Source organism: Hyperolius riggenbachi, chromosome 2, assembly GCF_040937935.1.
Source record: "Hyperolius riggenbachi isolate aHypRig1 chromosome 2, aHypRig1.pri, whole genome shotgun sequence".
NCBI lineage: Eukaryota > Metazoa > Chordata > Amphibia > Anura > Hyperoliidae > Hyperolius > Hyperolius riggenbachi.
The window spans coordinates 412,305,253-412,329,479 of record NC_090647.1 but is presented as its reverse complement, the minus strand read 5'-3'; the positions used below and the strand labels follow the sequence as shown (position 1 = coordinate 412,329,479).

The 24,227-nt window shown below is 46.0% G+C and overlaps 1 protein-coding gene across 3 annotated transcripts in view; it reads left to right on the top strand.

The window, feature by feature from the left end:
* The window catches only part of USP9X (ubiquitin specific peptidase 9 X-linked), a 342,688-nt gene that overhangs the window by 94,638 nt on the left and 223,823 nt on the right, over window positions 1-24,227 (top strand). For all 3 annotated transcript variants that reach the window (XM_068269855.1, XM_068269853.1, XM_068269854.1), the window contains exons 3-4: window positions 21,028-21,173; window positions 23,509-23,588. In XM_068269855.1, coding sequence (XP_068125956.1) covers window positions 21,028-21,173; window positions 23,509-23,588 — 226 coding nt within the window. The remainder of the gene's footprint in view (window positions 1-21,027; window positions 21,174-23,508; window positions 23,589-24,227) is intronic.

Sequence of the window (24,227 nt, the reverse complement as noted above, 5' to 3'; positions counted from 1 at the left end):
GTCCAGAATGCGCACAATGCGTGGGTCACGTTCAATGCAGTCTAGCATGAATTGAGCCATGTGTGCCAGAGTCCTACCAGAATCCTCATCATCCTCTTGTGAGCGTTGTGATAGTTGTTGTGATGCATCATAGTCGTCACCTTCCTCCTGGTCTGCTTCTGCTGACCATTCGCGTTGAATTGTGGAAGTCCAACGTGCACCGCTCTGGCCCTCGTCAGTGGTGGCATGAAATTCCTGCTCCAACTCCAGCTGTTCCTCCTCCTCTTCTTCGTCATAGCTGCTGGGGCCAGCGTTCCCTGAGGCGGATGGCCTGATGTTGGTACCATCACGCTGATCGTTTTCTCCTTCAGATTCCCCCAGTTGCATCATGACAGCTGTTTCCTTGATTTTTAACATCGACCTCTTCAGTAAACACAGCAGTGGTATGGTAATGCTGACTGAAGAGTTGTCACTGCTCACAAGCAACGTGGATTGCTCAAAATTTTGGAGGACTTGGCAGAGATCCAACATGTTGGCCCAATCGGATCCACAGAAGCTTGGCAGCTGGCCGGATGCGCCTCGGTACTGCGCCGTCATGTACTGGACCACTGCACTCTTCTGCTCGCAAAAGCGGGCTAGCATGTGCAGCGTAGAATTCCAGCGCGTAGGGACATCACACAGCAAGCGATGGTGGGGGAGATTGAAGCGCTCCTGCATCTTGGCGAGTGCCCCCGAAGCAGTACTGGAATTTCTACAATGTTTGGACACTCGACGCACCTTCAACAGCAGATCGGGCACGCCTGGGTATGTCCTCAGGAACCGCTGAACTACTAGGTTCATCACGTGCGCCAGGCAAGGGATGTGTGTCAGCTTAGCCAACCTTAAAGCGCGAATGAGATTACTCCCATTATCACACACAACCATGCCCGGTTTCAGGTCCAGCGGTGCCAGCCACAAATCCGTCTGTTCCTTTATTCCCCTCCAAATTTCCTCCCCTGTGTGCTGCTTATCCCCAAGGCAGATTAGCTTCAGCAACGCTTGCTGACGCATGCCAACAGCTGTGCTGCACTGCTTCCACGATCCTACTGCTGCTGGGTTAGCGTTTCCGGATGAGGTACAGCTTTGAGATGCGTTGGAGGAGAAGGAGTCAGAGAGGTAGGTGCTGCTGTTATCCAGTGGGAGGGACGGCGGTGCAGCTGTTTGTGGCGTGGGCAACACCCGTGCCGTAGCAGGTGAGGAATCGCTGCCAGGCTCCACAAGGTTCACCCAGTGCGCGGTAAGGGAGATGTATCGACCCTGGCCGAACGCACTCGTCCAGGTGTCAGTGGTGAGGTGAACCTTGCAGGCAACGGCATTCTTCAAGCTTCGGGTTATTTTGCTGACCACGTGCTCATGCAACTCAGGCACTGCAGAGCGTGCAAAGTGGTAGCGGCTGGGAACCACGTAACGTGGGATGGCCACTGACATCATGCCCTTGAAGCTGTTTGTCTCCACCAATCGATATGGCAGCATTTCGCAGGCCAGAAGCTTGGCTATGCTGGCTGTTACTGCCACGGCCCGGGGGTCATTTGCTGGCAATTTCCTCTTGCGCTCAAACATCTCCGACACAGACAACTGAACCGTAGCGCTGCACACGGAAGGGCTGTTGGTTGTTGTGTTTGATGAACACTGGGAGACCTCAAGAGCACTACTCCGGAAAGTGACAGTGTCAGCGTCGTCTGATGTTTGTGAATGTTGTGAACCACGCAATGGCTGGGCTACTGCTGCTGCTGAGGCGGGTCTGGTGGTGAGTCTGGTGAACCCAAGGGAGGCAGTGTTGTTTCTGGTACCCTGTCCTGACGCGTTTGCCCAAAGAGTGGGATGTTTGGATAGCATGTGACGGCTCATGCTGGTGGTGGAGAGGTTGTTAATATTTTTCCCCCTGCTCAGGCGGGTCTTGCACACCTTGCAAATCGCCATGGTAACATCCTCAGTGCAGTCTTCAAAGAAAGCCCAGACTTTGGAGCACCTGCCTCCTTGCTGGCGATTTCTGTTTGCTCCTCTTTTGCCTCTCACTTGAACTTCCACGCTTGTGGTGCCTGAAATTGCGCGCCGCCTACCTTGTGGCACAAGGCGAACTCGTGCAGCAGTGTGTTCTTCAACAGACTCATCTGTGCTGCTGCTACGACGGCGATGTTCTCGTTCACAAACAAAATCTGGGTCTCTGTCCACATTGTCCATACCCTCCTCTTCCATCTCCTCAAACTCGTCATATGTCATTGTGGGCCACCGCCGTGGAGTAGAGCTCCCCACAACAACCTCTGCGCAGCACACTCCAACGTCGTCTTCCAGATCTTGTCGGCCGACCTCCTGCAATTGCAACCCCTCCTGCCCAAATTGCTCTGGGATTTGGGTTTCCGAGTCCTCTTCGGACTCGCCTTGTATTTCAGTGCGCGGTGCATTTCCCACAGTTAACGGTTGTGAATCCAGGCACAACATTTCTGGCTGTTCCTCCATTGACCTTTGAAAGGTGGAAGTTTGTTGGGCTGGGAATAGCTCCTGCGAATACCCCATTGTGTCCTGAGGTAATTCATCGGACTGGTTATCTGGCAGTTGTGTGCGTGGTGTCGCTGCCGGTTGTGTCAGCTTTGTGCCCACTGGCTCCTTGTAACTGGCTGAGGACTCGGACCTCGTGCGTGATGTGCTGGTGCTGCTTAACCCACTGCTGGACGCTTGAGAGGTCATCCAAGTAATTATCTGGTCCTGTTCTTTTGGATTTGTGAGGGTTGTTGTCCTGGACAACATGGGCGGTATTGAGTGGGTTTTCTTGGGTGCTCCCCTGTGGCCTGTACGTGAACCGTCAGGGGAAACACCTCTTCCCTTGCCCCTCCCTCTTTCACCGGATTTCTTCCTCATTTCACTTATCCTTACAGTACACGCTGACTGGCAGCAGTACAGTGGCAGTACAGAAATGCTATACAGTACCACTATTCCCAGCAGCGACACAGAGCACAATGCTATACAGTGACGGGTGAGCGGTGTACCACTATTCCCAGCAGCGACACAGAGCACAATGCTATACAGTGACGGGTGAGCGGTGTACCACTATTCCCAGCAGCGACACAGAGCACAATGCTATACAGTGGCGAACGAGCGGTGTACCACTATTCCCAGCAGACACAGAACAGTACACAGAATGCTATATAGTGTGGCTGAACGAGCGGTGTACCACTATTCCCAGCAGACACAGAACAGTACACAGAATGCTATATAGTGTGGCTGAACGAGCGGTGTACTACTGTTCCCAGCAGACACAGAACAGTACACAGAATGCTATATAGTGTGGCTGAACGAGCGGTGTACTACTGTTCCCAGCAGACACAGAAAAGTACACAGAATGCTATATAGTGTGGCTGAACGAGCGGTGTACTACTGTTCCCAGCAGACACAGAACAGTACACAGAATGCTATATAGTGTGGCTGAACGAGCGGTGTACCACTGTTCCCAGCAGACACAGAACAGTACACAGAATGCTATATAGTGTGGCTGAACGAGCGGTGTACCACTATTCCCAGCAGACACAGAACAGTACACAGAATGCTATATAGTGTGGCTGAACGAGCGGTGTACTACTGTTCCCAGCAGACACAGAACAGTACACAGAATGCTATATAGTGTGGCTGAACGAGCGGTGTACTACTGTTCCCAGCAGACACAGAACAGTACACAGAATGCTATATAGTGTGGCTGAACGAGCGGTGTACCACTATTCCCAGCAGACACAGAACAGTACACAGAATGCTATATAGTGTGGCTGAACGAGCGGTGTACTACTGTTCCCAGCAGACACAGAACAGTACACAGAATGCTATATAGTGTGGCTGAACGAGCGGTGTACTACTGTTCCCAGCAGACACAGAACAGTACACAGAATGCTATATAGTGTGGCTGAACGAGCGGTGTACTACTGTTCCCAGCAGACACAGAACAGTACACAGAATGCTATATAGTGTGGCTGAACGAGCGGTGTACTACTGTTCCCAGCAGACACAGAACAGTACACAGAATGCTATATAGTGTGGCTGAACGAGCGGTGTACCACTGTTCCCAGCAGACACAGAACAGTACACAGAATGCTATATAGTGTGGCTGAACGAGCGGTGTACTACTGTTCCCAGCAGACACAGAACAGTACACAGAATGCTATATAGTGTGGCTGAACGAGCGGTGTACCACTATTCCCAGCAGACACAGAACAGTACACAGAATGCTATATAGTGTGGCTGAACGAGCGGTGTACTACTGTTCCCAGCAGACACAGAACAGTACACAGAATGCTATATAGTGTGGCTGAACGAGCGGTGTACTACTGTTCCCAGCAGACACAGAACAGTACACAGAATGCTATATAGTGTGGCTGAACGAGCGGTGTACCACTATTCCCAGCAGACACAGAACAGTACACAGAATGCTATATAGTGTGGCTGAACGAGCGGTGTACTACTGTTCCCAGCAGACACAGAACAGTACACAGAATGCTATATAGTGTGGCTGAACGAGCGGTGTACCACTATTCCCAGCAGACACAGAACAGTACACAGAATGCTATATAGTGTGGCTGAACGAGCGGTGTACTACTGTTCCCAGCAGACACAGAACAGTACACAGAATGCTATATAGTGTGGCTGAACGAGCGGTGTACTACTGTTCCCAGCAGACACAGAACAGTACACAGAATGCTATATAGTGTGGCTGAACGAGCGGTGTACTACTGTTCCCAGCAGACACAGAACAGTACACAGAATGCTATATAGTGTGGCTGAACGAGCGGTGTACTACTGTTCCCAGCAGACACAGAACAGTACACAGAATGCTATATAGTGTGGCTGAACGAGCGGTGTACTACTGTTCCCAGCAGACACAGAACAGTACACAGAATGCTATATAGTGTGGCTGAACGAGCGGTGTACTACTGTTCCCAGCAGACACAGAACAGTACACAGAATGCTATATAGTGTGGCTGAACGAGCGGTGTACTACTGTTCCCAGCAGACACAGAACAGTACACAGAATGCTATATAGTGTGGCTGAACGAGCGGTGTACCACTGTTCCCAGCAGACACAGAACAGTACACAGAATGCTATATAGTGTGGCTGAACGAGCGGTGTACTACTGTTCCCAGCAGACACAGAACAGTACACAGAATGCTATATAGTGTGGCTGAACGAGCGGTGTACTACTGTTCCCAGCAGACACAGAACAGTACACAGAATGCTATATAGTGTGGCTGAACGAGCGGTGTACTACTGTTCCCAGCAGACACAGAACAGTACACAGAATGCTATATAGTGTGGCTGAACGAGCGGTGTACTACTGTTCCCAGCAGTGACACACAATGACTGGGGGGGACCCTGGCTAGCGTGGCTGGAGCGCGAACTACCCTGCCTGCCTACCCAAAGCTAAACCCACAGACAAATGGCGGAGATATGACGTGGTTCGGGTATTTATTTACCCGAACCACGTGACAGTTCGGCCAATCAGAGCGCGTTCGGGTCCGAACCACGTGACCCGTTCGGCCAATCACAGCGCTAGCCGAACGTTCGGGGAACGTTCGGCCATGCGCTCTTAGTTCGGCCATATGGCCGAACGGTTTGGCCGAGCACCGTCAGGTGTTCGGCCGAACTCGAACATCACCCGAACAGGGTGATGTTCTGCAGAACCCGAACAGTGGCGAACACTGTTCGCCCAACACTAGCTGACATAAGAAAAAAAAAAAAACATATACCAGAAGGTCAGATGATAATGCCCAATATATGGGGGATATGTGCAGGCGTAAACTAACCTATCACTAACAATGATCTATCAGAAAAAAAAAAAAGACCACAATTAATCACAAGCCTGATCATCATTCAGAAAATTTGGTTTTGCAGTTTAGGTGCACATTATATTGGCCAACACAAAGCACACAGCAGCACCGAGATATAGCTAAAAAAGCATATAAATAAGTGTTGTTGGTTATTAGCAGCTGTGTTACAAAATGCTGGGTAAGCTGATCAGACCTTCAACGCAATCCAGTGCTAAATAACAAAACCGAGATCAGCGCACAAGGAAAACTTCTAAAGGGCAACCTACACTCCCACAGAGTGATAAATAACACTAGCAAAATGAAGGCAACAGCCAAAAGCAGAGTGAAAGAAGATCGGCAGCTTACCCACGTGTAAAAGACTCAGGGAAATAGCTATGCTATTCTAGCTGACTGGCTGACTGTCACGCTGCTGAACTTCTCGTTCATGGAGGAACGCTCCCAGCCGCCCACAGCATTCAGAACAGATAGTCCCGCCTCTTATGCCACCAAGCCAATGAGCATTCTCGAGGCACCAGGCATCACAAATACAGCCTGCCAGGAAGTGCGAGGTCTCCTACGTAGAGGAGAGTGGCTCACGCAGCGTACGCGGAGCGCAGTACTTTTCCTACGGCCCGCCAGGAACATCTAAAAATGTATGTGCATAAAAGCCAGGTGCGAGATGACTGCCCAGCGCGAGATGGCAGCCGGGCGGGCGCCCAACTTACCCGGGCGGAGCGCCCACCTATTTGATGCTGGGGAGAACACTGCACCTACGAGGATGTATGGCCACATTCACGTTTGTATTAGAATAGGTTGACCACCTGCAGCTTGGAATTAATGATCAGAAATTTTGGGGAATAATTTTGAAATTTAGTTTAGCTTTTGTTTCAAGCTTTTTATTGATCTCAAAATGTATACAAGACCCTAGCTTGACACGTTTTAAGTTACAGGAAAAATGGTTATGAAAATTAATTGGATCACTGTTTGCACAGAAATCCAGCAGAAACTGAATGCCACAAAGGTTAAGTGCTCCCTTTATTTTTTTTTTATTTTTTTTTAACAGTGTAGTATAAAAAAGGGGACTACATGGATACTTCAAAACTTAATAAATTTCTATTGAAGAGTAAACCGCAAAGGGCAATGCCATATAAAACCTCAAAATTTGAACATCCTAAAACAATAGTGCCTGAGGGAGGACTGATAGGCCAATATGTATTTGCAATAATAGTATCACCATATGCATAAGGGGTGGAGGCTGTCGCTACACAGCGTGGTGAGTTAAAGCGTTTACTTGTTAATCCTGCAAACTTAATTCAATGCAATGTGTGACACGCTAGTTTTGGTAGTCCACTGCATGTTGCTCCAATGCAACTAGCAGTGGCCAAGGATCAAATCTATTCTGTGGAGGCTGAGCAAAAGATGGTCAACGGACAGTCTATCCACCCCGTCACATGAGGTGCCAGTTAAGCTGACCAATTTCGCAGGTCATGTCGGCTTTAAGGCTGCACGTATTGCTGCTCCCTATTTGGAGATTTTGCCTTATAGTGAAACAATCATTATACTTCCATAGTGGACTGGTTACATGGTAAATCTTGATGTATTGGTATGATTGTTATTGACCACATAGCTAGGTGTATATGATGATGATGATGATGTAATCCAGTGATAAAACTCATTTTGTATGGACTCTCTTGGTTTGAGGAAATCGTTGGGACATACAGGACTCAGTCAGGTAGTATAGCATCTGTGCACAAGATTGCTACCCTGGTTATTTGTGTGTGGGGTATTCTCTTTTAAAGGGCACTATATGCTTATTATAAGAGGGTTCAATTGTGACTTTTTTTATATGGTATTGCAGTTTTTTTGCTCGTTTAATAGAACTTTATGAAGTATCCCTGTAGGTCCCTCTATTCTCTGTCGGTTTATGATTGACTGTACAGCATATCCAAAAGATGACTACAGTAATTTTCTATGGGCCAGTTTCCCCATTTACTCTCAGTCTGTTATAGAATAATCAAAACTGCATGATTATTTCCAGTTAGGCCTGGAACCCACTGAAAACCGCAAACGCTAGCGTTTTGTCTGAGCGGTTTGCAAGCGGATTCATGCGCGTTTTTGGTCGGGTTTTGCAACATTGTATTTTTTTCCCCAGCGAGTGCGTTGCGTTTTGCGTTTTTATCCTGATTGGTCCTGTGAATTATTTTTCATTTTGTTACAGTGTGCTGAACCGCAAAACGCTAGCAAAACCGCTCAGTTTAGGTTTTGCTGAGCGTTTCCGCTAGCGGTTCAATACTTCACATTGAAGCGCTAACGCTCCCAAAATGCTGCACGTCCTGCGTTTGCGTTTCTGAGAAACGCAAACGCTCCTGTGGAAGTTGCCCCATCCATTAACATTAGCCCAGCGTTTTGGCAAACTGCTAGCGTATCGCAGTGCTGCCAAAACGCTGCCAAAAGCGCTCCTGTGGGTTCCAGCCCTTAGGGAGTGTTGCTGATATTTTAATGAATGGCACACTTCCCACTCCAGAGTGGCAATAGAACCTGGAGCTGTAGAGCATGTCCATGTGATACAGATCCCATAGTATTCAGACTTTGTGTGAAACCAGAATCATAAGCTTTATTTATGCCTCACACTTTAAAGCGGAATATAACCCTGCATTTCAACTTTGCTCTAAAACATTATTTACAGTATATTATATGCAACCAGCATTTTTTTTTTTACTAGACCAGCATTGGAAGGGTTACACAGGGCTTTAAAGTCCCTGGAGATTTTTGCAGACACATCCGAACTTGAGTTAGATACTTTTTGTTTACACAAATGTATCTAAGTGTTTATTGTGACTCATCTCGGAGAAGGAGTTGGAGGACAGCCAAAGAGTGTGTAACATTTCTAAATATATACATATAACTAAATAGAATGTAACTATCTGAACGTCTGTTCGGAACTTAAAACCTCTGTGTTTAACCCTTCCAATGCTAGTCTAGTAAAAAAAAATGCTTTTTGCATATAATATGCTGTAAATAATGTTTTAGAGCAAAGTTGAAATGCAGGGTTATATTCCGCTTTAGGAGCAACTGTAATCAAAATAACATAATGAAAGTTGGAGGGCGGAGCTACATTCCAAAACACATAAACACCCGCACACACGACTGAACTGATTAAAGGACATATCAAGTGAAAGGGTAGTTCTTCATTCACAGTTAAGTTGCCTGTTAAAGAGAACCTGAGGTGAAAATCAGGTCAAAACTTGCCTATGGGTAGGTAATCTGGTTCCTCCAGAGGCTTCACACGGCATCCTCCGGACCTCCGCTGCTTCCCAGGACCCTCCTGCCTATCAGGACCATGGTCCTCTTCATGCATGGCCAGGCCTGCGCAGACACAACTGCACATGTGCTTGAAGAGGGGCGTGGTTGTGAGAGCTTGGAATCTGACAAGAGCTTGCCTGATTCCTTTAAGGGTTTGTGCTCAGCAATGGTGGACTGGAGGATGTCGTGGGAATACTCTACAGGATCCAGAGGCCTTCCCTCTTCTTAGGTAAGTGTTTGCCTTTTAACCTGAGGTTAATTTCAGGTACACTTTCAAGGACAACTGAATTGAGAGGTGAATGGAGGCTGCCATATTTATTTACTTTTAAGCAATACTAGTTGCATGGCAGTCCTGCTGATCACTGCACACAATTAGTCCATATGGACAGGCCCTATGGGTACTGAAAATGTCACACAAACATCGCTGAGTTCTAAACCTAAGTATGTCAAGGGGGTCTTGTTGTCACAAGCGTTTGCCCTGGGGACTTGCTGAGTGTATAGCCAAGACCTATACAGTGCTGTGGGGGTCTTTGCTGATCCCCATCACCCCTCTATAAATTACGGAGTGAGGGGTAGCTAGCCCTCGGCCTGGTCTCTTAGTCCCTCTATATAACTACTGAGAAACTTAACACCAGTATGGTTGTATGAATCAGTGTTCTAGACCATACACTGTGTAAAAAAATGTGTCCTCAGAGGTTACAGATAATACTAAATGGAGAGGCAGACAGGGTGCTCATACATATATACAGTGCTGTACCAATCGCCTACACATGTTTCACCCAAACGGCTTCCTCAGTAAGTGCTTTACATATATACAGTACAATATCCACACATATATATACAATCCCACCACCCTAGTGTAGCATGTCCCCCATATAATAGCCACTGTGTGTGTAGTCCTGCTGGTCACACATGAAACAAGCATGCAGCTAATCTTGTCAGATTTGGCAAAAATGTCAAAACTCCTGATTTGCTGCATTCAGGGTCTATGGCTAAAAGTATTAAGGCAGAGGATCAGCAGGATAGCCATGCAACTGGTGTTACTTAAAAGGAAATAAATATGGCAGCCTCCGTATACCTCTCACTTCAGTTTTTCTTTAAGGTGCTTGCACATGCACAATAGCTGCCACTTGTATGGATCCTTAGGGCTAGTGTTTTGGGCATATGTAGAGTTTTGGTGCATATGCACCTATGGAAGCGACGGCCCCTGTATTTCCCTGTCCTGCCCCACCAGGCTAATTTTTCATGCTAGCCGGCTTTAAAAAAATTCTGGGGAGAACACTGCAAGCATTATATTTTGAGGTATAGTACCATAGATGATCCTACAAAAAGGACTAATAAGTGGCTAACCTCTACCTATGGGTGTCGGCAAAGTGGCACCCCCAGGACCGCCTAACGCCGATCGGTGGCGGCACCTGGAGGACTGATTAGCCGGCGATTGCGCACATCCGCGGGCATTAGTCTCTACCCACCCGCGACGTCAACCCGCCGGCCAATTAGCAGCAACAGCGGGTTGTTAACCCTTCGATCTGCCGCTAGAATGTATATAATTACAAAGTGTATTATACAGGCTGCCTCCTACCAGGGTAGGAGGCAGCTGTGTATGTGGAAGCACACACTGGTTGTTTTTTTTTTGTTTTTTTTTTCCTGATCACTTCTGGTCTCTACGAAATAATTATGGCTGAGACCAACAGTTATGCCACACAATACGCAACCGCCAATCCAAGAAGCTACCATGCCCAGCCTTTTCGGTGGAAACCACTCAGTTTCCGAACGTAACATTTTTTGGGGCCTTCTCATTAACATGGGTCTAGTCAAAGAGAATGTATTGTGGTCTTATTGGTCTACGCACCCAATGCATCACATGCCCATGTTCTCTGCTGTCGTGTCCAGGTCATTTGAGAACATCCTGCTCTCCCTGCACTTCAGTGCCAATACAACCTGTCATCTAAGAGGCCACCCTGCTTATGACCGGCTCCACAAAATTCGGCCCCTCATAGACCACCTGTACTGAAAATTTGCAGATGCTTATACCCCTAAACAGTCATTTTGTGGCATTTGGTTTCCAGACTACTAATCATGGTTTTGGGCCCCTAAAATGCCTGGGCAGTGTAGAAACCCCACAAGTGACCCCATTTTAGAAAGAAGACACCCCAAGGTATTCTGTTAGGTGTATGATGAGTTCATAGAATTTTTTTTTGGCACAAGTTAGTGGAAAATGACACTTAGTGACAAAAAACAATAAAAATAAATTTCCGCTAACTTGTGACAAAAAAATAAAATCTTCTATGAACTCACCATATTCCTAACGGGAATACCTTGGGGTCTTTCTAAAATGGGGTTACTTGTGGGGTTTCTAAACTGCCCTGGCATTTTAGGGGCCGTAAACCGTGAGTAGTGGTCCGGAAACCAAATTCCTTAAAGGGAAGGTTCAGGGAGGGTGGTTAAAAAATAAAATCAATTTCCACTTACCTGGGGCTTCCTCCAGCCCGTGGCAGGCAGAAGGTGCCCTCGCCGCCGCTCCGCAGGCTCCCAGTGGTCTCCGGTGGCTGACCTGGCCAGGCCGGCTGCCAGGTCGGGCTCTTCTGCGCTCCAAGGCCCGGCACTTCTGCGTAGCACGCCGGCGTGCTGACGTCATCGGACGTCCTCCGGGCTGTACTGCGCAGGCGCAGTACAGCCTGGCGGACGTCCGATGACGTCAGCGCGCCGGCGTGGGACGCAGAAGTGCCGGGCCTTGGAGCGCAGAAGAGCCCGGTCGGGTCGGCCACCGGAGACCACCGGGAGCCTGCGGAGCGGCGGCGAGGGCACTTCCTGCCTGCCACGGGCTGGAGGAAGCCCCAGGTAAGTGGAAATTGATTTTTATTTTTTAGCCACCCTCCCTGAACCTTCCCTTTAAAATGACCTGGAAAATCCTAAAGGTACTCATAGGAGTTTGGGCCCCTTAGCGCACCTAGGCTGCAAAAAAGTGTTACACATGTAGTATCGCCATACTCAGGAGAAGTAGTATAATGTGTTTTGGGGTGTATTTTTACACATACCCATGCTGGGTGGGAGAAATATCTGTGTAAATGGACAATTGTGTGTAAAACAAATCAAAAATTTGTCATTTACAGAGATATTTCTCCCACCCAGCATGGGTATGTGTAAAAATACACCCCAAAACACATTATACTACTTCTTCTGAATACGGCGATACCACGTGTGACACTTTTTTTGCAGCCTAGGTGCGCTAAGGGGCCAAACGTCCTATGAGCACCTTTAGGCTTTACAGGGGTGCTTACAATTTAGCACCCCCCAAAATGCTAGGACAGTAAGCACACCCCACAAATGACCCCATTTTGGAAAGTAGACACCCTAAAGTATTCAGAGAGGGGCATGGTGAGTCCGTGGCAGATTTCATTTTTTTTTGTCAGAAATATTTATTTTTTTTTGGTCACAGTGTCCTTTTCCGCTAACTTGTGACTAAAAATAATCTATGAACTCACCATGCCTCTTTGTGAATACTTTGGGATGTCTTTTTTCCAAAATGGGGTCATTTGGGGGGTATTTATACTATCCTGGAATTCTAGCACCTCATGAAACCGGACAGGTGTTGAGAAAAGTCAGAGATGCTTAAAAATGGGAAAATTCACTTTTTGCACCATAGTTTTTAAACGCTATAACGTTTACCCAAACCACTAAAACTGGGACCACTAAAACTATGAATTTTAGAAAAGCAAAGTTCAATCAAATTAGGCAGGCACTAAGTTTGGTGAACTGGGATAATGTACTACAAGGGGACGACACTGAAGGGAAATGGCAAGCTTTTAAACGTATTCTCAATCAATATTGTAGTATGTATATCCCATATGGAAACAAAATGTCTAGGAATAAAAAAAGGCCTCTATGGATGAATAGAAAGGTTAGGGATAAAATGAAGAGGAAAAAGAATGCCTATAAGGTCCTAAAACAGGAGGGGACTGAGGCTGCACTAAGCAATTATAAGGAGTGCAATAAAAATTTTAAAAAAGAAATTAGGCTGGCAAAGATCGAAGCTGAAAATCAAATCGCTAAGGATATCAAATCTAACCCAAAAAAGTTTTACAAGTACATCAACTCTAAAAAAAAGAAAGGTTGACTGTATAGGAATCCTAAAGGATGAGGGTGGGAACTCAATGGTGGATGACCAAGGTAAGGCAGAGTTATTAAATGCTTTCTTTGCTTCTGTCTTCACAAAGGAAACAGCACTGTTGCAAATTACAGAGGCAGAAGAGTCTCAATCTTCTAACTGTAATATTAAATACCGTATTTTTCGGACTATAAGACGCTCCGGACTATAAGACGCACCTAGGATTAGAGGGCAAAAACTAAGGAAAAAAAAATATATAGTGAACCTGGTGCATCCATGGTCCGGGGTGTCTTGTAGATGTTCTCCCCTAATTATTGTATCCTCCTTCTGTCACCCTTGTGTCCTCCTGTCTCCTTTGATGTCCTCCTCTTGTCCCCCAGCCATGTGTATCTCTACTCTGGAAATGAGGTGCATGTATCCCCCCCCCCCCCCCCCCCCCCCGTGTAAGGTAATTAGCTTTGCATCTGCACCATGTATTGTTATTAGCATATCTCACCCTTATTTGGTAATTTGCCTTGTATCTCCCCTTGTGTAGTATATTTAGCCTTGTATCCCCTATGTGGTAATATGCGTGCAATGCCAGCCCCTACCCCATCACTGGCCGTGTATGGTAATTAGCATTTAGTCGCCCACCCCCCTGTGTACAGTAATTAGCATTCAATCACTGCCCCCCAGCCCTTGTACTGTAATTAGCATTCAATCGCCGGCCGCCCCCAGCCCCGCCCCCCGCAGAGTAAGGTAATCCGTGATCAATAACCTGGCCTGTGTAAAGCAATTAGCCGCAGGCATCACTTACCTGACACTGTAAGCCCGCAATGAAAAGCTGCTCGTCTCGCTCACTCCTTCCTCCTTGTGATGGTCGCGTATGTAATGACGCGGCCAGGAAGTGCCAGCACAAGGAGGAAGGAGTGAGCGAGACGAGCAGCTTTTCATCGCGGGCTTACAGTGTCAGGTGAGTGATCCCTGCGGCTAATTGCTTTACACAGGCCAGGTTATTGATCACGGATTACCTTACTCTGCGGGGGGCGGGGCTGGGGGCGGCCGGCGATTGAATGCTAATTACTGTACACGGCCGGGGGGCGGGCGATTAAATGTTAATTACTATACACGGGAGGGAATTAAACGCTGATTACATTAATCACATTACACGGGCAGATGCACGCGCTACCGCGGCTAAGTAGATTAGACTACTGGGAGATACACACTGCTGCTGCAGCAAACTACATTACATAGGGGCAGTGCAGGAGGACACTGGGGACATTACAGGGAGTCCCCGACATCACGGTGAGGCGGCGGTTAGTATCGGCGGGCATTCCTAAGTCGAGGACTCCCTGTATTCGGACTATAAGACGCAGTGACTTTTTCCCCCCACTTTTGGGGGAGAAAAAGTGCGTCTTATAGTCCGAAAAATACGGTACTTAACGCAGGAAGAAGTAAAGGCAAGACTAAATAAATTAAAAATAGACAAGGCACCTGGCCCGGACAGCATGCATCCTCGGGTCCTAAGAGAATTAAGTTCAGTTATAGCTAAGCCCCTTTATCTTATCTTTTGTGACTCTCTTGCAACTAGCAGAGTCCCAGTGGATTGGCGTACAGCCCACGTTTTCCCATTATTTAAGAAGGGCAAAAATTCTGATCCAGGAAATTATAGACCTGTAAGCTTAACATCAGTTGTATGCAAACTATTTGAGGGGTTACTAAGAGATACTATACATGACTTCATAGTAGAAAATAATCTTATTTCTCAGCATCAACATGGGTTTACTAAAGACAGGTCCTGTTTGACTAACATGCTCAGCTTTTATGAGGTAGTGAATGCTAATATGGATATTGGGAATGCTGTAGATGTGATATACTTGGACTTTGCAAAGGCCTTCGACACTGTTCCCCACAGAAGTCTGGTGCAAAAGTTGAGGATGCAAGGACTGGGGAAGAGTTTGTGTGCATGGATAGGGAACTGGCTAATGGACAGAAAACAAAGAGTTGTGGTCAATGGATCGTACTCAAAATGGGAGACTGTTAGCAGTGGGGTCCCACAGGGGTCTGTACTGGGTCCAGTGCTCTTCAATTTATTTATTAATGACCTAGTAGATGCAGTAGTGAGCAATGTTGCTATTTTTGCAGATGATACAAAATTGTGCAGAATCATCAACTCTCAGGAAGATAGTGTCATATTGCAACAGGATCTGGATAGGATGGCTATATGGGCACATACATGGCAGATGAAATTCAATGTTGACAAATGTAAAGTCATGCATTTTGGTCGTACCAATGGTCTAGCACCATACAAAATAAATGGGATACAGTTGGGAACATCAAACTTGGAGAAGGACTTAGGAGTACTCATCGACAACAAGTTAAATAATCGTACTCAATGCCAAGCCGCTGCAGCTAAAGCGAACAAAATCTTGGGATGCATTAAAAGGGAAATAAAAACTCGAGATGCTAGCATAATATTGCCCCTGTTTAACTCTCTAGTAAGGCCACATCTGTAATATGGAATTCAGTTCTGGGCACCACATTACAAAAAAGATATTGCAGTTTTAGAGCAGGTGCAGAGACGAGCTACAAAATTGATACGTGGGATGGAAGGTCTCGCTTACCAAGAAAGGTTAGATAAACTGGGTTTATTTAGTCTAGAAAAAAGACGCCTTAGAGGAGATCTAATTAACATGTATAAATACATTAGAGGGCAATATAATAGCTTGGCGGATGAGCTTTTTGTCCCTAGGCCTTCTCAAAGGACTAGAGGACATGAGCTGCGCATGGAGGAAAAACGTTTTAGCCATTTATTTAGGAAAGGGTTCTTTACAGTAAGAGTGATTAAGATGTGGAATGCATTGCCACAGGAAGTCGTTATGGCAAACTCTATACCTGCATTTAAAGGGGGCTTAGATGCTTTCCTTGCGTTGAAAGACATCCATGGCTACAATTACTAGGTTATGCCTAATGATGTTGATCCAGGGATTTTATCTGATTGCCATCTGGAGTCAGGAAGGAATATTTCCCATTTGGGGCTAATTGGACCATGCCTGGTGGGGGTTTTTTCGCCTTCCTCTGGATCAACAGGGGTATGTGGGGGACGGGCTGGAGTTGTACTTTGTACTGGTTGAACTCGATGGACGTATGTCTTTTTTCAACCAAAATAACTATGTAACTATGTAATAAATATACTCTTTGATTTTTTTTTTTAATCAAAGACATGTAGCACAATAAATTTGGACAAAAATGCATATAGAAATTTTACTTTATTTGAAAATTGTCAGCACAGAAAGTAAAAAAAAAAACCCAAAAACTTTTTTTGACAAAATTCATGTCTTCTTTTGATGAATATAATAAAAACTAAAAATCACAGCAGCAATCAAATAGCACCAAAAGAAAGCTGTGTTAGGGCTCGTTTCCACTATCGCGAATCCGCATGCATCCAACGCATGCGGATTCACACATGGTATGCAAGTTAATGGGCTTGTTTCCACTGTTGCGTTGGTGATGTGCGTTTTTTGGAGCGGTGAAAAAACGCACAAAAGAGCCAACTAATTCGCCTGAGAGTGGAATGCATGCGAATCGCATGCAATGTATTCAATAGGGAAATTGCATGCGTTTTTCCCATGCGTTTTTTGCCGCGAATTCGCATAGGTACCGATGTAAATTCACACAGGCAGTGACACGGTTAAAATCGCATATACCCTCACCTATGCGAATTCGCGGCAAAAAACGCATGGGGAATCGCATCCGCATGCTAATTTATCAGCGGTGGAATCCAGGCGATTCCGCACCGCAATAGTTGAAACGAGCCCTTAGTGACCAGAAAAGGAGGTAAAATTCATTTAGGTGGTAGGTTGTATGACCGAGCAATAAACCGTTAAATCTACAGTGGTCTGAATGGAAAAAAGTGTCTGGTCCTTAAGGGGTTTTAAGACTGCAGTCCTTAAGTGGTTAACGTGGAACACTCATTGTAGATAATCTGTGTACATGGCTGTTTTAGTGGGAAGTGCCTGGCTTGAGAAAACCAAAGAAAGAAAAATGATCAGCACTTGGATACATGATCATACCATGTTGAGGGAAACAGTGGGCTCAGGTGTCACTGTACACAAGCTAGATACCTGGCTGAGACAGTCCTTGAACAGCTGCCCTATCCAAGTGTCATCTAGCATGTATATGTAACAAAAGTGAGGAAGTTTGTACTGGCATGGTTGTCCTTCCTTTGGTGCTAGTTACATGGCTGTCTTAGGTCTTGATGCTTGCTAAGTCACTGCCATGCAAAAATAGTTGAAGACAGGAAGTATTTTTTGCATAGTTGTTCCAGGTTAGAGTACACCATTGGTTATCAGTCAGTTGGTATTTACATTGGGGCATCACTTCCCTCTTGTTTTGATATACATATCTTATTATGGATGGTTTTAAGGGCAAAAGCAGTAGTGTGTGTTCAGTCATAGTCCAGTAAATTAAAATCCTATACCTTGTGGGTCTCAATAAGTTATGTATCCTGCATTGTTCCAGGTCTATATCTTTAAATCAACAAAAGAACAGAAAATTGAAGCGACTGCTCTTGAATGCACTTATGGAAAAGCAGGATAAATTATCACTTTATTCAAAAATACAGCTCAACTGACCCCCAAAATGCTCAACCAGTTTTGTTGGTGTGTGCAGCCCCATTGGATTCCGTTCAACTTTCTCCTGTTGGAGCCATGAACAGGGATGAGAGCTGTGTAACGGAGGTGATCTTAGCCTAACGGGTCTCTCAAAGTACAGCAAAGTCCTTGTTATCTGGAGTTCAGGCAACCGGAAGTCTCAACTAACCGGCCTGCCTGTGGTATAACTGTCACTTCACTTTTAGGGTGTTTTTTTTTGGGGGGGGGGGGGGGGATAGTGTTGGAGGCATTTTTCATAATTACCATCTCTCCAGCGATGTGTGGTGGTCTCCCCATACCTTTCTGTGGGATCCTAGCAGCTGTCAGGCGCGGTACATGAAAGCTGGCAGGTCACCTGACCCGATGCAGGTTATGTGACTTGAATGCATGGTGGATGCCAGAAAGCTGTTAGGAGCCTGTGAAGATGTATGGGGAAACGTCGCTGGATGCTCATTCAGTATTTGCAGGGGGAGGTTTGTTAGTAAAAAAAACCCACAAAAGCCATACCAAGCTTGCAATCCAGATTGGTTTTTGATAAACCAGTTGTATAAAAGTCCTCAGTTTGTTGTATTGTAACGTTTTGGGATAAGTTGAACTCATTCTGCTTTCAAGCAGAACATGAAGAATAATTGTCATGTGATGGCTGAAGAGCATTAGACTTTTATTGAGGGTCCCACTTGCTGAAAATGAAAATTCTGTATATTGGACTCTCTCTCACTCACTCACTCACTCACTCACTCACTCACTCACTCACTCACCCCACCTTGTGCAGCTATAACCACTTCAACACTTCTGAGAAGTTTTTCCATAAGGATTAGTGTGTTATGGGAATGTATGACCATTGTTTCAGAAAAGCATTTGCGAGGTCAATCACTGATATTAGACAAGAAGGCATGGCCTCCAATCTCCTGCAATCCTGGTGCAGACCAGTGAAGTTCCTCTACATCAAACTCCCTCATCCATGTTTAAAGGAGTTATTAGGCAAAAAATAAAATAAACATTTTTACTTACCTGGGGCTTTCTCCAGCCCCTTGCAGCCGACTGTCCCACGCCCTCCGCTCTCCGCCACTGTTCCGGTCTCCCTGCATGGTGCAGCGGCTGAGGTCCTTACTGGGCCTGCGTGAAGCGCGCTGTCAGTCATGGCACCTATACTGCGCAGGTGCAGAACTACTGCGCCGCGGGCAACATGGCCATGATTGACAGCGGCGCTTAACGAAGGCACAGTAAGGACAAGCTCTAGGTCGGCCTGTGCACCATGCGGGGAGCCTGGGATGGCGTCTGAGAGCGGAGCGGTCGCCGTGGGACTGGCGGCTGCAAGGGGCTGGAGAGAGCCCCAGGTGAGTAATGCTTTTTTCTTTTCTTTTTTGTTTTGTTTTGTTTGCCTGATGACTCTTTTGAGTGGATATTGCTTTGTGCACTGGTGCGTAGTCATAATTGAACCGGAAGTTGCCATCTCCCAAATGTTCCCACAAAGTTGGGAGCATTAAATTGTCCAAACGGTCTTGTTATATTACAAAATTGAGGTTTTTTTCTCTGGAACTACGAGGTCAAGCCCAACCCCTGAAAAACCACCCCACATTATGAGTCCCAACCTAGACCATTCCAATTGTCTTTTAAGCATTAGCATACCTCCTTTGTTTTTATTTTAATTATTTTTTTATGTACACCAGCAATGACTTTTAGTTTAACTTAGAATAGAGTTGAGTAGCTGTTAAATAGAAATCAAAACTAAGAACATTGATCGGGCCCTAGGCAAACTGTGGGTACATATAAGAGTGATGTGCAAGTACTCTGCACCAGAATGAGGGGATTCTTCCTGTACGACACATTCTTCACGCACAATCTGAACTGACAACACCTCGACGTTCAGTGTGCACAACATTCTCAGTGGATTCACAACAGCTCTGCGGGGAGTACGTATGTAGAGTATAGTAATACTTCCTAACTGGATTTGTAGTAACCAACTCCAAATTTAACATATCAAATGAATTGATTTCATGAGTTAAGGAAGTGCATACATTTCCAAATTTTGCATAAACCTGCATCAATGCAGAATTTGCATCTCAGTGACCATCCCTACTAGTGCCTCAACTACATATCAAGCTTTATAGTCTTAAGGCAGCCATACACTGGTCGATTGCCACCAGTTGAACAACAGATAGATGCCTCTCTGATCTAATCTGAGCAGAGAGGGTTCTATTGGCTGCCCATTACTGCACACCGTTTTTGAATCGATTTCAGCTTGAAATCTATTCAATCTGTGGAGCTGTCGCCTGCTTGCCGCCCCCCATCCCCCCCCCCCCCTCCCATGTGCTCCCCTGCCCGGCAGCAATACATTACCTGTCTGCCGGCACGAGTCCACGGGCCATGCTGACACTTTTTCCGGCCTGCCTTCACTTCCTGTCCCTGCCTTGTGACGAGCTGATGTACAAACAGTAGAGGGCGCTCTATTGTTTGAACTTCGGCTTGTCCCAGGAGGAGATAGGAAGTGAAGAGGAGACAGGCCAGCCGGAGAAAGTGTCAGCACGGATCGGTGACTCACGCTTGCAGACTGGTAATGTACTGCTGCTGCTGTGCTGGCTGTCACCGAATCGATCGCTGCTAACAATGCGCTTCCGACCTGCCTGCGATTGAGCAAAATTTTCCGCTGGATTTCAACATTTTGCGTTAGATTTCACAGCCGATTTGATCAGTCATCGAATTTGCTGTATATAGACTGGAAATCGACATGGTGGATGGGTAGCTTAACAGGAGAGATTTATTTATTGTTTACAAACTATTATTGTGTACACATCAGATATACAGTCACAATCAGAAATGCATATGACTTTAAAAACAGTGACAGCTTTATTACAGCAGCACAAGTAACTTGTTTGTTTGGTTTATTTCGTTGTTGTGGATTAAACACTGCTATTGCTGTATATATCTTATTACTATTATCTGTGAAATTTAAATCCATTTTTCATATTTTCTTTTACAGTTTAAATTTATTAGGAATAGGAGTCTGTGGATTTTTTTTCCTGACTATAGGTACTCAAAAATTGCTTGACTCAAACTTTGACTCCACTGCCTTCTCTCATCCCACCCACCCCTCTTCCTGTTTAATATAGGTATTAACATATGTTAAATAGCTAAAAACCCTATAAACCATTAACAGAGTTGTGGTGTTCTTATCTGCAGACCTCCTCACCTGATTCTTCCAATGAAAACTCTCCTGTCAGCCCACCAGATGAACAGGGGCAAGGGGATGCGCCGCCTCCTCTGGAGGATGAGGAACCCGCCTTTCCTCACAGTGACTTGGCAAAGCTGGATGATATGATCAACAGGTATTTATTTTACATTATATATTTTCACATAATGTTGCAGATTTAAAGGAATCCTGTAGGGGGTCGGTGGAAAATGAGTTGAACTTACCCGGGGCTTCTAATGATCCTCCGAAGACCTCTTGTGCCCACGTAGCCACTCACCGATGCTCCGGCCCTGCCTCCGGTTCACTTCTGAAATTTCAGACTTTAAAGTCTGAAAACCACTGCACCTGTGTTGCCGTTTCCTCGCTCCCTCTGATGTCACCAGGAGCGTACTGCACAGGCACAGACCATACTTTAAAGTCTGAAATTCCAGAAGTGAACCGGAGTCGGGACCGGAGCATCAGTGAGTGGCTGCGCGGGCACAGGACGTCTGCGGGGGACCCTTAGAAGCCCCGGGTAAGTTCAACTCCTTTTCCCCCAACCTCCCCTACAGTATTCCTTTAAACCGGTAGCTTTTGGTTTATATCACCCCAAAGTAAAAAGCTTTATACACACAGCAGTGAGCTATTGGACTTGCAGGATTTCACAGCCCTCTGAGCACTACATCTGTATTCTACCTCTAGCTGTGCTACTAACATTGTTAGATAATCGGCTAAGCTTTTAAAAGAAAACCTGTAACGAAAAAAACTCCCCGGGGGGTACGCACCTCGGGTGGGGGAAGCCTCCAGATCCTATTGAGGCTTCCCCCGTCCCTCTGTGTCCTACGGCGGCGGAGATAATGCTCCCCAAACAGCGGGTATGTAAATCTATACCTTCCCGGCTCCAGCGCAGGCGCAGTATCAGCTCTCCGCTCGGAGATAGGCGGAATAGCCAGTCGCTATCGGGCCGCTCTACTGTGCAGGCTCAAGTCTCCTGTGCAGTAGAGCTGACCCGACAGAGATCGGCTATTTTCGCCTATCTCCATGCGGAGAGCCGCAACAGCGCCCCCCCCCGCTGGAGCCAGGAAAGGTAAATAAATCAGCGCTTCTCGGGCTTGTCAAGGGAGGATTCCGGGACACTTCGGGGGAGCCAGCGCTGGACTGCCTGCAGCTACAGGGGTGGAGAAAGCCTCATTGTGACCCCGAGGCTTCCCCCTCCCGAGGTGACTAACCCCCCAAGGGAACCTTTTTTTTTTTGTTTTTTTGTTACAGGTCTTTAAAGCCAGTGGGTACCAGTTTAAAAATAAAAAAGTCAGATACTCACCTAAGGAGAGGGAAGGCTCGGTCCTAATGAGCCTTCCCTCTCCTCTCCCGGTGCCCTCGGTGCTGCGCTGGCTCCCCTGTACGCGTCCGCCGCCGCAGGGACTTCGGAGGTCTTCAGGAGCACTCGGGCTCCAGAAGACGGGCAGCTCCATACTACGCACGCGTGTATGCGTCAGAGGGCGCTCGTGCATGCGTACTATGGAGCGGCCCGTCCTCGGGTGCCCGAGTGCTCCCGAAGGCTTCCGAAACCTCCCTTCGGTGGCTGAAGTGGCAGTATTTGACCAAACTGGTCGAATACTGCTACTCGGGATCCTGCGCGGGACCAGGCACCGTGAGAGGAGAGGGAAGGCTCATTTGGACCGAGCCTTCCCTCTCCTCAGGTGAGTATCTGACTTTTTTATTTTTAAACTGGTACACATTTACTTTAATGTTTGCTGTGTGGGAGAAGAGAGAATGGTGACCAAGCATTCCCATTGCCTCTTTCTTCAAGGCAGCAGTAAGCATTTGAAAAAATTCAACCAAGCCCTTTTCTTTTTCCCGGTGTATGGAAAAAAAATAAAGTCTTGGTTACATTTTCTGTCAAAATTGGTTGGAATAAATTTCATCAGATATGCAGCTGCTGCATTTTGAGTGCTCCCAAGTTACATAAATTTGCATAAAAGTAGGATCAACTCTGAATTATTAGCATCTCTTATTTCCTTCTGTAGGTTGCAGTGCAGCCAAGTTGCATGGAGATCATAAGGGTGGGGGTGATGAGAAGCTTGTGTTGGACACAGAGAATTCTTGGCTCTGAAGTCCATCCTGTTAAAATTTAAGGCTACTTCCACTCTATACACATTGCATTGCTATAGAAACAGAATGATAAAGTCACATCAGGTAGTGTGAAAGGAGCCAAAGTACTTGGACAAAATACAATTGGAAGATATTTTTGTCTTTGACATGTGGCTAAAGGGGGATGTGGAGCTTCACAAAAAATGGATGGGTCAAGCACCGTTATGTTTTTTTTTTGCTCTGCACTGATACTTTTATTGAGGATTACGTGTGTTTAGCTTCCCTTGTATCATCGATATAAGATGAATACATGAATGGCTAACTTTTTTGTGAAAAAGTTGTTTCATTTTGCTGTTCTAAATGAAAAAGCTGCTTGTTTTTACCTCCTTCTGTTTTTGTAGACCTCGCTGGGTTGTTCCAGTGTTGCCTAAAGGGGAATTAGAAGTCCTTTTAGAAGCTGCTATTGATCTTAGTAAAAAAGGTGAGTTTAGTTATTGTTAAACAAATCAGGCATCTATAAAAATGATCTTATTTTCTTAAAGGAAGAAACATAAATCAAAACAGGAATAGTAATAAAGAACAGAGGAGCGCTGGATCTATAATTTACATTTTCTATTTTATTCTTTCGTAAAAATGTATAAGGGCCTGTTTCCACTACATGCAGATTGGATGCAGAAAAACTGACTCCAATGAATGCTTATGGGCCTGTTTCCACTAAACGTGATTTTTCTGATACAGATTTTCCCATAGGCATTCGTTGGAGTCAGTTTTTCTGCATCCATTCTGCATCCAATCTGCGTGTAGTGGAAATAGGGCCTAAAGGAAAATACACACAACATATTGAATATAATCACTTCTGTAGGCAGGGTTGTATGAACTATTTCAAGAAACCTTACATATCATTACACACATTCCACTCTTTCATGTGTAGATATAATGAAAAAAAATGGAGTGTTAAAAAGGTAATCAAGACAAATAGACAAGACAAATAACATATTTATATCGCGCTTTTCTCCTGGCGGACTCAAAGCGCCAGAGCTGCAGCCACTAGGACGCGCTCTATAGGCAGTAGCAGTGTTAGGAAGACTTGCCAAAGGTCTCCTACTGAACAGGTGCTGGC